Below are 12,795 nucleotides of genomic sequence, written 5' to 3' on the forward strand. Positions count from 1 at the left end.
CAGAACTCAACAAAGATTTTGCAGAATGCTTACATTACAGAGGGCCCACTCCGTTACATTATTTAACGTATGTAAAAGAGTTGCATATGTTTATACTTCAGTAAAATACTTTCTTGGGCTTTTACTTCTGTAAACATCATTTTACTTACTTTAGATCCTCTCAACAGCGGTGGTAAGGTAGATACTGTCCTCTCTCCACTCCCGCCCCTATTTTGCTCAGAAAAGTTGTGTTAGGGCTCACGGGAACTTGGTTTGGAATCAGGGTTTCCTGAACGCAAATAATTTTCTTTTCATGATAAAGTATTTTGGCCAGTGGTAAAATTGGAATGGCTTAACTGGCCCTTGAAACACTAAACTATCTATTCCTTCTTTGAAATTTACTTGAGGCTGTTGTATAATCCTCTGAAGTGTCTAAATGGGCTGAATATAATGCCCCCATAGTCTGGTTAGTTGGTTTCTCAGCCTTAAAAACATGTTCCTGCAGCAGTTTGTGCCACTTACGTGTGTGTGTGTGTGTGTGTGTGTGTGTGTGTGTGTGCACAGATAGATATCTTTATCTTTAGAACTGTTGATGAGCATATTCACAGTGGAAAGCACCTGCACTTGGGTCTGCAGACAGTCCCGCTTTCTGAATATTCCTTGTGTGACCTTCACTGAAGCAAGGACGGGAGACCTGCCACTCTGCTTAGAATACTGAAATTCACCAGTGGCATTTTATGGATTTCAAAAAGAGATGGTCCTCTGATTTTCTTCATTCTTTCCTCCCTTGTTTCCTTCCTCCCTCCCTCCCTCCCTCCCTTCCTCCCTTCTTTCTTTCCTTCTTTCTTTCCTTTCTTCCTTCATCTTTCCTCCTTCCCTCCTTTCCCCTCTCTCTCACCCTTCCTCTCTTCCTGAAGACCTGGGTTTCTGAAAGAAATTGCCAGCCTTAAGAAATAGACCCGATTTCAACAGAGGACCAGAAACTTCCTTTGAGATTTTTAAGCGTTTTCTTGGGCAAAAATTCATTGTTTTCAAAGAAGACCAAGACTTCAAAAAGCCTTCTGTCTTTAATGTCTCTCAGGGGACATGGCTTGTTTGGTATGATGGTGTACAATTCTGTCTTCAGACTCACAGCTTTATTAACTTTTTACTGTTGGGTCAGTAATTGCTTTTGAGGCTCCATTAGCCACCAATACTCCCTGTCTTATGTGTCATGCTTCTTCTGTGGAACAGGATGATTTGGACAGGCCTCTCCCCTCTGTGCGTATGTGCCTGAGAGAGTGAGCCAGTCCATCTTCAAGGTCATCTGCTACCTCTGAGGTGGTTCGTGCTTCTCCTTGATGTCTGTGTCCTTCCACTCACAGCTGTCTGGCGTTTAATCACTACTCGGTGTGCCTGCATTTACAATCTCTGCTCTCCAGTCCTAGAAAGCCACGCCTCTTGGGTTCTCCGCATGTATTCATTCAGCAGGCGTGTACTAAACGTGTGCACCTTACAGGGCTGTGTCCTGGAGATCCCCACAGGAAAGTGTGTGTAATAAACAGCTGCAAAGTGTGTGAAGTCCTTTGTAGAGGTCATGGACAAGGGCTACGGAAGAACACAAAGGGAGCCTGTGGGTCCCACCCCCACCAGGCCGCTGTCCACCTTCCTATTCTCCCCTTTATTTTTCCAAATACCCTCCTTTCTTCTTTTCCGTGCACCCTGCCCCAATCTGTGATGAGGAAGATACAGATAAATATAAATGCTTAGTGGGGTTTTGGATTCAGCTCCACTCCCCCTGGATGTCACCTGTGCAATCTCCGAAGCCTCTGTGAGAAAGCAGATTAAGTGGATAATAGTTGGACTCTGGCCTCTCCATGATCTGTGGTGTGTGTGGGTTGGGAAAGACCGAGAAAAAGAAATATGGCTGGTTTGTATGATAGTGTGACTGTAATGGAGAGAGAGATGCTTTATTGCTCCGAAAGCCCTACCTTCCAAGGGCATTTGAAAGCAGCCCTTGTTTCTACTCTGGTGGAGTCACTGAACCCTGAAGGTTTAATCCTTATTACTGATAAGAACAAAAAGAATGTGACTTATCTCTCCCATCTCCGCAGAGATAGAAGGAAACACCATTTCTTGGGACACAATTATGCGTTATTTGACAGCTTTTCAGTTTGTCCATTAATTTAGGTGTTTGAATGAGTAAACGCAGTTGTGTGTTGGGGGGGGGGCGGTATCATTTACTTTATGAATGTGGTAGTTCCTTTTTTGAAGTGATCCCACTCGTACCCCTTCCTCCACCATTCAAACAGAGTTTAAATATTTGCCAGTACAGATGTTTGATTTTTATCTTAGCTCTTTCTTTGTTTAACTTTATTCTCGGGGGTGGTTAAGTGGAAGATAAGGGGGTTCTTGTTTAATTCTTCTCAACTGGTGTTGCTCAAATATTTGGAGAGCAGACACTTCCCAGAAAGAATGAGCAGGAACCTGGTTGAATAGAGGTGAAGTGATATGTCTCCCTGCCGTGTCGTAGTCAGCCAGACACTGTTGGGCTGTTCCCAGGACTAGAGGGACGACTGGGAGGCGTGGGCCTCTCTTGGCGTCCAGGTCATCTGTTACAGGCTCCGGCAGCTACTAGTCAAGCGGCTTTGCCTCCTTTGGTTCCCAGGAAAACGTGTGCTGTTGTGGGGTTTTTTGGTTGTTGTTGTTTTTGTTTCTTGGGTTTTTTTTTTTTTTTTTTTTTGTGGGGTTGGTTTTTTTTTTGGTTTTTTTTGTTTTGCAGAATTTTATGATTTTAGTAACACAAATACAAAGTGTACCCAATCTGTCTATTTGTTTTCGTCGCTGAGCAGCCTGGCATTGGGTTGGTGACTGATGGCCAGCTGGGCTGCTCTTTGCACCGTGGCTCGGGTTTGAAGAGACACTGTGAGCAGTCTCAGCACAGTGAGATCTGTTGCACATCAGCAGCACTTCAAGCTCCGCGATGCCGTGGGCCAGAGACTTCTGAAAGCCACTGGGCGGCATGTGGTTGGTTTTCTTGTTGCTCCCATAGCCAACGTTGGGCATGAGGATCTGGCCCTTGAATCTTCTGTGCACCGTGTTGTCAATGCCTCTGGCTTTCCACCGGTTCCGCTTCATTTTGACAGATCGGTCTGGCTGGTGCCGGATGAACTTGTTGGTCCTCTTTTTGACAATCTTGGGTTTCACACGGGGTCTGAGGGCAGCCATGGTGCCGAGGAGGAGACAGCTGCCACAGCGCCGAGAAAGAGACAATGTGTGCTGTTCTTCAAACGGAACCCGCTAGCTCAGCAGCCCTGGAAGCAAGGGCCTGCCCTGGGCATTGAAACTCTGTCAGAAACCTTGTGGCCTTTGCTCCACACGGGCTTCTGAGCCGATACCAGGGTTTGCTTCAGAAGAAATGGTGGGTTTTGTGTGTTTTTAACCTTTTGCACCCATCTCAGCATTTTAGCAATGATTACAAGTAAGTACAAAATATCCACTACCCGTTAACTGTCATCATAGCGTCCTTGTTTATGGACTCCATTATCAATTTAAGCCTTGATCTTCTGAGATATCCACAGGGAGTTGCTTTTTTAAATGTTACCATAAAAATGTGTCCATGAATAAGACTGCATTTCACCACCGCCCTTAGAACTGTGGGTGTGGCTTTTATGTGCTATGTGATAAATTGGGCAGCCTTCACTGGAAATGTTGAGGGAAATCCATTGCAAATTTAAACAAAGACCAAGAGATTCAGGAAGTAAACCCCAACTGGTGTTATGTATCGCTCTCCTTTATGTCTTTTTTTTTTCCCCTTCTTTTTCTAAACTGGGACTCCACTGAAAAGTTGATTTACACTGTGAATCGAGGCTGAATGAAATCCAATTGGAACTCACTCGAACAGTTTTGATGTGAAGATTCAAAGCTTCTGCAAATTTATTTTATCTTCTACATTTGCTGATCTCCTGCTTGTAAATCCTGTTGAAGGAGAATAAAAATGACTGCAGCCTGATGGGAATTAAATGTCTGAAGTTCAAAGCAGTTTGCACATCAGAGCAAACGTCAATCAAATGAACATCTTGCAAGCCAGGCAGGGAGTGAATTTCTCCATGGGGAAGAGATCAAAGTGGGAGTCACAGTTCTGTTTTCTCCCTCGGGATGCAGTTTCGATCAGTTGTTCATGAAAGTAAATCCAGAAGGAAGTAGGTGTGTGTGTGTGTGTGTGTGTGTGTGTGTGTGTGTGTTTTAACTTAAGGGGCTAGGAAAGATGGAGTTATTTCTCTTGAAACTGAATTTCAGGCACTGGTTTTTATGTTATAAAAATAAGTATAGGAAGCAATCATAATCCAATATCTCCCTTTTTTTTTTTAGAGTGAGGATCTACAGAAGATTTAGAAAAGATTATTCTCTTAGTGTTACCGCTTTTTAAAAACATAGATATAAAGATAATTTGAATTGCCTGCTCATTTAATGTGAAACTTTATTAGTATACCAGTTCCTGACCTTTCCATAAACCTAGAATTATATAAACGTGACTGGCAGCTAATAGACTTCTCAATGAAAAGTCTTTTAGGTAACCACTAAGACTAAATGACGTGTTTTGATAAGGTATCATAGGCATGAATTTTATATTTCTCATAGTCTCCAAATCAGGGTGAATGGCATGTTTCTCTTTATCCATGGCACACATCCATAAAATGTATTCCTGTGTTAGGCAAGGCAGCCATTCCTCAGAGGCCCAGAGGTGGCAATGTAAGGAGATGGCTAAGCAAGGATTTCTCCTGTGTTTGGCATCCAGAAGAGAAGCAGGCACTCGTGAGTGTGGGTGAAGAAAGAGCCACAGGGTTTTGGCTCGTGTAATTGTTTTCTCCGAGCTTGCTCACCAGCTTAGGACACACTGCTCTCCTGCACCTCGTAAGCCCTCTGTTGACACCTGCTTCCTTACCTGACAGGCATCAGTGGCGTGGGCAGGGATAGCAGCAGAACGACGGTCATTTCTAGGCACTTCATGTTAACTCAGCTGAGGAGTGCATGCTACTGGCTGAGATTCAGCACGTGTGAGGGGATGCAGACAATTGAGGCTACAGTGAGACTGTTGCCACTTAACACCACCTAGCAGGAAGCAGGAGGAAGGAGAGTGGTTGGCATGCCTCTGAATTCCTGAAATATCAGAATGTAGGGGTCTGATAGGAGTCAATTAACTTAAAAACCACCAGCAGTGCCCTGGCCAGTGTCGCTCAGTGGGTTGGGCATCGTCCCATGCATGGGTTGCCACTTTGATTCCTGATAGGGGGCATGAAGTAGATAGCCGATGGATGTTTCACTGTCACATTGATGTTTCTCTCTCTCTCCCTCTCTCTCCCTTCCATTCTCTCTTTAAAAAAAATAAATAAATCAATAAAAAAAATTTTTAAGCCCTAGCCAGTTTGGCTCAGTGCATAGAGCATCGGCCTACAGACTGAAAGGTCCCGGGTTTGATTCCGGTCAAGGGCACATGCCTGGGTTGCAGCTTGATCCCTAGTTGGGGGCAGCCAATCAATAATTCTCTCTCATCATTAATGTCTCTAGCTCTCTCTCCCTCTCCCCTCTCTGAAATCAATAAAAATATATTTTTAAAAAATCTTTCTAAAAACACAGCATTCATTACATGCAGATTACTCAGGAAGCAAGAATTAAATTATCTTCTGAAATGAAGTAACACTTCGTTTTCACTCCTTACTAGTAAACTTTCAGAACTCAGATGTCCTTGAGCTAACAGCAGATAGGTCAGATTGACCTGGCGGAGGGTCTCATGCGAGGTGGTTATTCATTCATTCTGAAGCATCCGGAAAATTAGATGGATTCTTTCAGAAAAAGGACTTCTTCATGTATTTTACGTTTCATTTTTGGATCAAGTTTGATCTCTGGAAGGCTGCGTGTTTACACCACGTCAGCTGTCAACTGGCGTTTCCCTGAGCTGTGTGTCATGCCTTGCCCACATGGTCATTGTCCATCACAGTATTCAGCACCCTGTACTCATTGTCCCATGTGAGAATTTTTCAGAATGCAATGCAGTTTTCTCTTTCTTGGTCTTCTATTTTTTGTAACCTTTGTTGTACACAAGGCATTTGTTTGTTCAGGATCCTCAGATTACCAAAATGCCAGGGTCTTTTTCTCAGAGGAGAAAGTTGTAACCAGGGAAACGAGAAACTAGTGTGAACTGGCACCAGGTCTGCCATCTCTGTTCCATGCAACGTGCATACATGCTCAGTCTTCTATCCCAGACCTCTCAGAGTTCAGTGGTGAATGGGAAGGGAGCATGAGGCTTTTCTAGAATGACATAATAAAAAGTAACTAAAAATGGCCAATTCCATAGCTGTGCCCATGGTGAGCATGTTTCAATCTATCTGTAATTAATAGAGAACACCTGTCTTTAATATCTTCTTCCTCTTCCTCCCCATGCACATCTTTGTCCACTGAGTTCATTCTCTGTAGCTATCCATTGTGAAAGCCTTATGTTTAGCTACTGTCATTTTCCATTAAGTAAAAAGCAAATTTTCCCCTAAGCCCTACAATCTTATATCATAATCCTTTTCTTTGAGAGAACAGAATTCTTCTTCAGCTGTTTTAGATCATGTTGGTGATGATTTATTTGTTGATATATTGAGATACAATGTAATGTATTCATTATGAATGAAAACTCGTATGTTCACATTTTTTAAGACATTTTATTGAATTTTTTTTTTTAGAGAGAGAGGGGGGGAGGGAGGGAGAAAAACATCAATGTGAGAGCAAAACATCCATTGGCTGCCTCCTGCATGCTTTCTACCGGTAATCAGGGATTGAGCCCGAAACCCAGACATGTGCCGGAACCCCAAATCAAACCGGCAGCCTTTCCATGCACCAGATGATGTCCAACCAACTGAGCCACACCAGCTGGCCAAGGCATATGTTCTCATCTCGGTTCTGCTAAGCCCCAGCTGTGAATCTGGGCTTCTTAATTTAAATTTTTTAAGTTTCCTAGTCTTCAAATGGCTATAATAGTAGTATTTCCCTCAGAGTTTGAGAAAATTAGATGAGTTTTAATCGATGCACCACGCTTGAAAGATACTTGACATATGATAAGCATTTGGTAGCATTACTAAGACATTCAATACTTGTTATTATTATTTATTAAATGTTTACTATGTACTAGTCTCTTAAGAACCTTTTTCTGATTTAACTCTTAACACCTTATGAAATAGGTACTATTATTAGTACCGTTTTATAGATGAGGAAAACAGAGGCTTAGAAAATGTAAATTATGTGCAAGAATTATATATATATACTAGAGACCTGATGCACGAAATTCATGCAAGAGTAGGCCTTCCTTCCCCTGGCTGCCAGCACCGGCTTCCCTCCGTCCCCTGGGACCTGCACTTCCCTCCGGCCGCCAGCAGGCACCTGGGACCCGGGCTTCCCTCGCAGCCCCAGCTTAGTCCGGAAGGTCGTCCAGAAGGATGTCTGATCTAATTAGCATATTACGCATTGTGTGTGTGTATACACACATTGTGTGTGTGTGTGTGTGTATACACACGCGCGCGCGCGCGCGCACACACACACACACACATATATATATGCAATTTAAATCCAAACTCTAGTCCATTTCTATGTACTTTTCAGGCCTATGCTCCTGACCGTCACATAATCAGGCTTTGCCAGGGTGGCAGTGCCTTATTCATCAAAGATGTTCAATGAATGTGATTGACTAAAACACCCAAGTCTCTCCAGTGACTTAGCTCTCTGCCCTTCCTCATTAGTCAGTCCCAATGAAGATAGATGGAGTCCACATTCCCAGCAATGTGCTAGACCTGAGAGAGAAACATAAGCCCTCAAGTAACTTACAGTCCACCTGGAGGAACTAAGTCTTCTCATTTATGTGAAAGATTTTATTATTTTTAAAAAAATATATTTTTTGTGATTTCAGAGAGGAAGGGAGAGGAAGATAGAAATACCAATGATGAGAGAGAATCATTGATCAGCTACCCCTGCACGCCCCACACTGGGGAATGAGCCTGCAACTAGGCATGTGCCCTCTTATAGAAGCCTCATGGTTCATATCTCGACCGTGACCTCCTGGTTCATAGGTTGACGCTCAACCACTGAGCCATGCTGGCCGGGCTATGTGAGAAGTTTTAGAGAGAACTGGGAGTTCAAGTGCTGTGTGCGTGGTAGGGTTTAGACCATGAGGCTTCCATAACAAAATCAGAGAAGGCAAAATAAGATAGTTTGCTCATTAGTATTTATAATAAACTAGAGGCCTGATGGACGAAATTTGTGCAAGGGGCTCGGCCCCTGCCTGCCGTGGCAGCCGCCTCCTCTGCCTCGGCCCCTGCCCGCCACAACACGCCTCGGCCCTGGCAGCCCCGGCTTTGTCTGGAAGATCGTCAGAGGGATGTCCAGTCTAATTAGCATATTACACTTTTATTATAGATCTTATTTTTAAACTTTTATTGATTAGTATTTTGTTGGTATAAACGGAATCTTAATCCAATCGATCTGGGTTTAATGGGCATCAACTATGATGATACTATGTTAGGCCTAATTTCAAGGCAATGTGAAAAATAGGAAAAGAGACACAAGCCTAAAATTAAGATGCAGAATGACGCTGGTCAGTTTGGAGGAGGTAGGCGTCATCACAGGCTGGAGCCAACAGGAGAATTTTCAGGGAAGAGGATGTGAAGAGGTGGGCTTTGTGTGGGTGCATCGGACACTGGAGAGCATCACAGTTGGGGTCCAGCAGTTGAGGGACTGGTCTGGTCAGAACTATAGGTTGGGAGATAATGGGGGGGGGAAGGTTGGGTAGATTATCGATAACAGGCAACAGTGAAGCCTTTTTATGACTGACAAATATTTGCTGAGCACCTACTTTTCTTAATGAGTCTCTTCCATCTTCATTGTATATTTTCTTTGTAGCTCTTAGAGATGATCTTTTCAGTACAGAAAACAACCTATAAAAATAGTTCCCTGGTCTCCCCAGTCCAGGAGCAAGCTTTCCTTGCACAAAAGCCCAGGGCACCTCAGTGTGCTCTGTACTGGACTTCTACCTTCTTAGGGGGAGGGGCTGATCGCCCAGGTACTGACGGTGGAGACTTCATTTGGGGAGGCAGGGGCTCTCTGCAAGTGTACACCTCACCGGGAAGAAAATTCCAGTGACTCTTGAGTTACCCCTCTTAGCAAGTTCTTCCTTATGTGTCATTTCAATTAAGCAGTGTGGTAGTTGGCTCAGCCTTGGACAGGGAGTCCAGTGATGGGATTCAAGTTCCTTTTAGGTCCCTGACTTTCTGTGTGATCCTTCATGTCACTTCTCTCATCTGTGAAATGGGTAGGTCTCGAAGAGCTTTGTAATTCGTACAGCAGAGTCTAGATGTGAGTTTCAGGCAGACCGTATAGCCCACAAAGCCTAAATGTCCTCTGGTCTTATTAAGAGTATGTGAGGGCATCTAGAGCATGGAGAGCAGGTGAGTCACTTGTGTAACGCTGCTCTGGCTTTACCAAAGGTCAAGTGTAAAACAAAAGCGGGAAAGTGAGATTATATTGCTTTGCCGGCAGGCAAACAGCCAGCTGCTGATGTACTAATGTCTTCTTTTCTCTTCATTGTGGCTTTCGAGGCAGCAGTCTTCCGGTCTAGACGAATTGGAGCAGGTCCAGGGAAGAGTGACCACGTTGGTGAAGCAGCTGTGTCCTTGGAGGCACAGTTGACGATGTTGATGTAATTCTGTACTGGCTTAGAGGCTGGACAGACGGTTACCTCCTTCTTTGAGACGATATGTTTCAAAACAAAATGTTTAACTTTGGGAACCCAGCACACCCTGTGAAAACCTAGCCCCTTGCTTACACAATCCGTTCAGTTTTGCAGCTCTTAAGTATTACGGGATGTGATCAACAGATCATCAAAGTCCATGTGAATACTTAAGTGGATCTAGACTTTTAGGATTGTTTCTTCTAGGTGATACAGGTGAGATAGCTTCTCTACCCGTGGTAATGGAATTCCATTAATGGCATTTATCATCAGAGGACACATTTTCACACATTTTAAAAAACATAATTTCAGACTGAATTTTTCAGGGTTGGGGGATCCAAGAAACGTCATAAGTCCTCCCAGTATCTGAAATCCTAAATGGGTTATTGGAAGTTCACTTTTTTTTTTCTCTCTTTTGTTACTTCTGGGTGAAAATTCTCTTTTAAAAATACTCTTCGTGACAGAGTTGGTACATTTTCCTGTTATTTTCTTGCAGATGGTTGGTAGCGCTGACAAATAAGTCATTGATTGCACTGGTATTCATTGATCCGCTGCTGGCTAGAGCACTAACATCGTTTTAACTTTAGTACTTGCATTGTACTACCGCTGGATATCAGAAAAGACCTTGGTCTTATTTACATTACAGTCTAGATACAGGGGTGGGCAAACTGACTCGAGGGCCAGAATGGGTTCTTAAACTGGACCGGAGGGCCGGAACAAAAGCATGGATGGAGTGTTTGTGTGAACTAATATAAATTCAAAGTAAAGGAGCGGAGGGAAGAGCAAGAGAACCGGATAGAACAGCCGGATCCGGCCCGCAGGCCGTAGTTTGCCCACGGCTGGAAGGTGCAAGCTGTATTCATGTACAATGAAAGGAACTTTGGTACATTATTTATCATCTTTTTTACAGCTTTGGGAAATAAGTTTTATTATTTCTTCTTTTTATCCAGATAAGAAAAAAGGGTCAGAAAAATTAAAACAATTTTGTCCAAGTAACATAGATTTAGTAGTGACATAGCAGAGATTCAAATCTAGATCTTTCCTACTCCGTAGCCATTCTCCTTCACTACTCTCTATTTTGGTTCTTGGTCATTGATTTTTCAGATAGGATAATTTACATAATTGTTTCATATGTAACATCAGAGCTCAAGTCTGTATTTTTGTAATTCTAGTCTGAATCTATTTCTGCATGATTTTATCAATAGTGCCTCACTCAGCTCAGGTTCATGGAAGAAAAGTTGATTTGAAGGATGGTTATTTCATCATGTCCTTAGAATAGAACTTGACGTCTAAAACTTTCTAGATGCAAATGTTGTTTTTTCCCCAAAAACTCTTCTACAGTAATTTTTTTTAATATTTAAAATTTTAAATCACAATTTTACTGATTAGGAGCTGACCTAATTATATATAGTATGAACTCTTACTTTTGTTGACTTGGTTTTCTGGATTGAATAACCACCAAATAAATATTGTCAACTCTCTCCTATTCTTTCAGATTCGATGGCAACTTCAATACGAATGTATCTAGAACAATTAGTTGTGATCGACTTTCTACTACTGTGAATAGCCGGGCCTTCAATCCAGGACGAGACTTAAATTCAGGTCAGTGACCTTTGAGTCTTAGACAAATAAACTGAATCACACCACATTTAAGTACTTCAAGTACATGAGTAGATGTATTGCTTTAGACAGTTTCCTTTAAGTTTTGAAGAAAAATATGTACTTAAAAGTGGATGTTTCTTGCTGGAACGTGGACATTCCAAAGAGGGGAAAAGGAGGAAGAAAATTGAGCTGCCAAGCATTGAGCATTTACTCTATGGTACCTTGCTAGGCTCTTCATTGTCTCATTTGCTGGCGTTTTACATGTGTTGCTGTAAAGGATATTTTAGAGACTCAGTCATCTTTGCAATAGGAAGTGTTGAATTCATTTGTATTTCCTATTTATAATTTTTAATTTGTTTTGGGGAGTGTTTTTGGAAGAATGATGAAGGAACTTTTGTAGTGATAAGTACAGTGTCATGATGCTTTATATTGAGTTCGAACTTTCTTCCTGGATGCAGTGGAATTCCGTTATATGTAATAGTAATCACTTCCAGGGTACCTGTATGTACACAACCACAAAGTGACTACTGTTTCTGCTCTCTTGCCCTGGAGTTTCCGTTTATATGTCTCACCCTCTGGTTTTGTTATTTCACACTTGTTGATTGCTGGACCTCAGAACCTAAAGGCTTCACCTTTTCAGAGCTGGAAGGGACTTTAGAAATCGCCTACCAGCCTCAATTCTCGGATTTTACCAAGGAAGAATCAAAGATTCAGAAGGGTCCTAAGAGTTCCTTTACTGCTGGAAAGATGAAGGATCTAATCCTTAAATATGAAGAACTATATTTCCCAAATTCCAGGTCTCTTGCAAACCTGTAAAACCCAAGAGAAAAGCCAGAGGACCAGAATATTTATTTTTAGAGCCCCAGCCAATCTCGGTCCAGGGGAAGAATTGTAGTCTTTGGGAATTGTATCCACAAACTAGCCAACCTATTAGGTCTGGAAAGAGAACTGTAAGCTTTAAACATCATAAAACTATAGCTGCTAGCTAAGTGGTCCAACCTAAATCAGCGAAGCACACATTGTCTAGACCCGTGGTCGGCAAACTGCGGCTCGCGAGCCACATGTGGCTCTTTGGCCCCTTGAGTGTGGCTCTTCCACAAAATACCACGGCCTGGGCGAGTCTATTTTGAAGAAGTGGCGTTAGAAGAAGTTTAAGATTAAAAAATTTGGCTCTGTTGACTAATGAGTTTGCTGACCACTGGTCTAGACCAATACATAATGGATTCAGTCATTATTTTTATTGTTCTGAGAATCTGGAAAACTTCTGGAGCAGATTGGGTTTGCTACTAGAAAGGATGCTAAATAAAAATCATTTTCATAAAAAAAACTTAACTGAACAGAGGACAGAAGGGCAGAGAAATGAATTATGGAAGCGTCTATAGCAGGCACAGAACACAAAGCTAGAACTTGAGTTTCCTAGTTCCCAAATTTAGAATTTACCCCCTTAACTTCAAGTTTGCACAGTAACGTAAGAC

The 12,795-nt window shown here is 42.5% G+C and overlaps 1 protein-coding gene and 1 pseudogene across 2 annotated transcripts in view; one reads left to right on the forward strand and one right to left on the reverse strand.

Moving 5' to 3' along the window:
- CACHD1 (cache domain containing 1) overlaps positions 1–12,795 on the forward strand; it is a 244,434-nt gene that overhangs the window by 145,336 nt on the left and 86,303 nt on the right. The window contains exon 4 of the mRNA XM_080656375.1: positions 11,214–11,320. Within this exon, the coding sequence (XP_080512501.1) occupies positions 11,214–11,320 (107 nt within the window). The remainder of the gene's footprint in view (positions 1–11,213; positions 11,321–12,795) is intronic.
- On the reverse strand, positions 2,787–3,186 carry LOC308242576 (large ribosomal subunit protein eL32-like; annotated as a pseudogene). The gene has a single exon. The product of its transcript is annotated as a large ribosomal subunit protein eL32-like (transcript).

The sequence above is a fragment of the Plecotus auritus genome (assembly GCF_963455305.1).
Source record: "Plecotus auritus genome assembly, chromosome: 2".
Classification (NCBI taxonomy): domain Eukaryota; kingdom Metazoa; phylum Chordata; class Mammalia; order Chiroptera; family Vespertilionidae; genus Plecotus; species Plecotus auritus.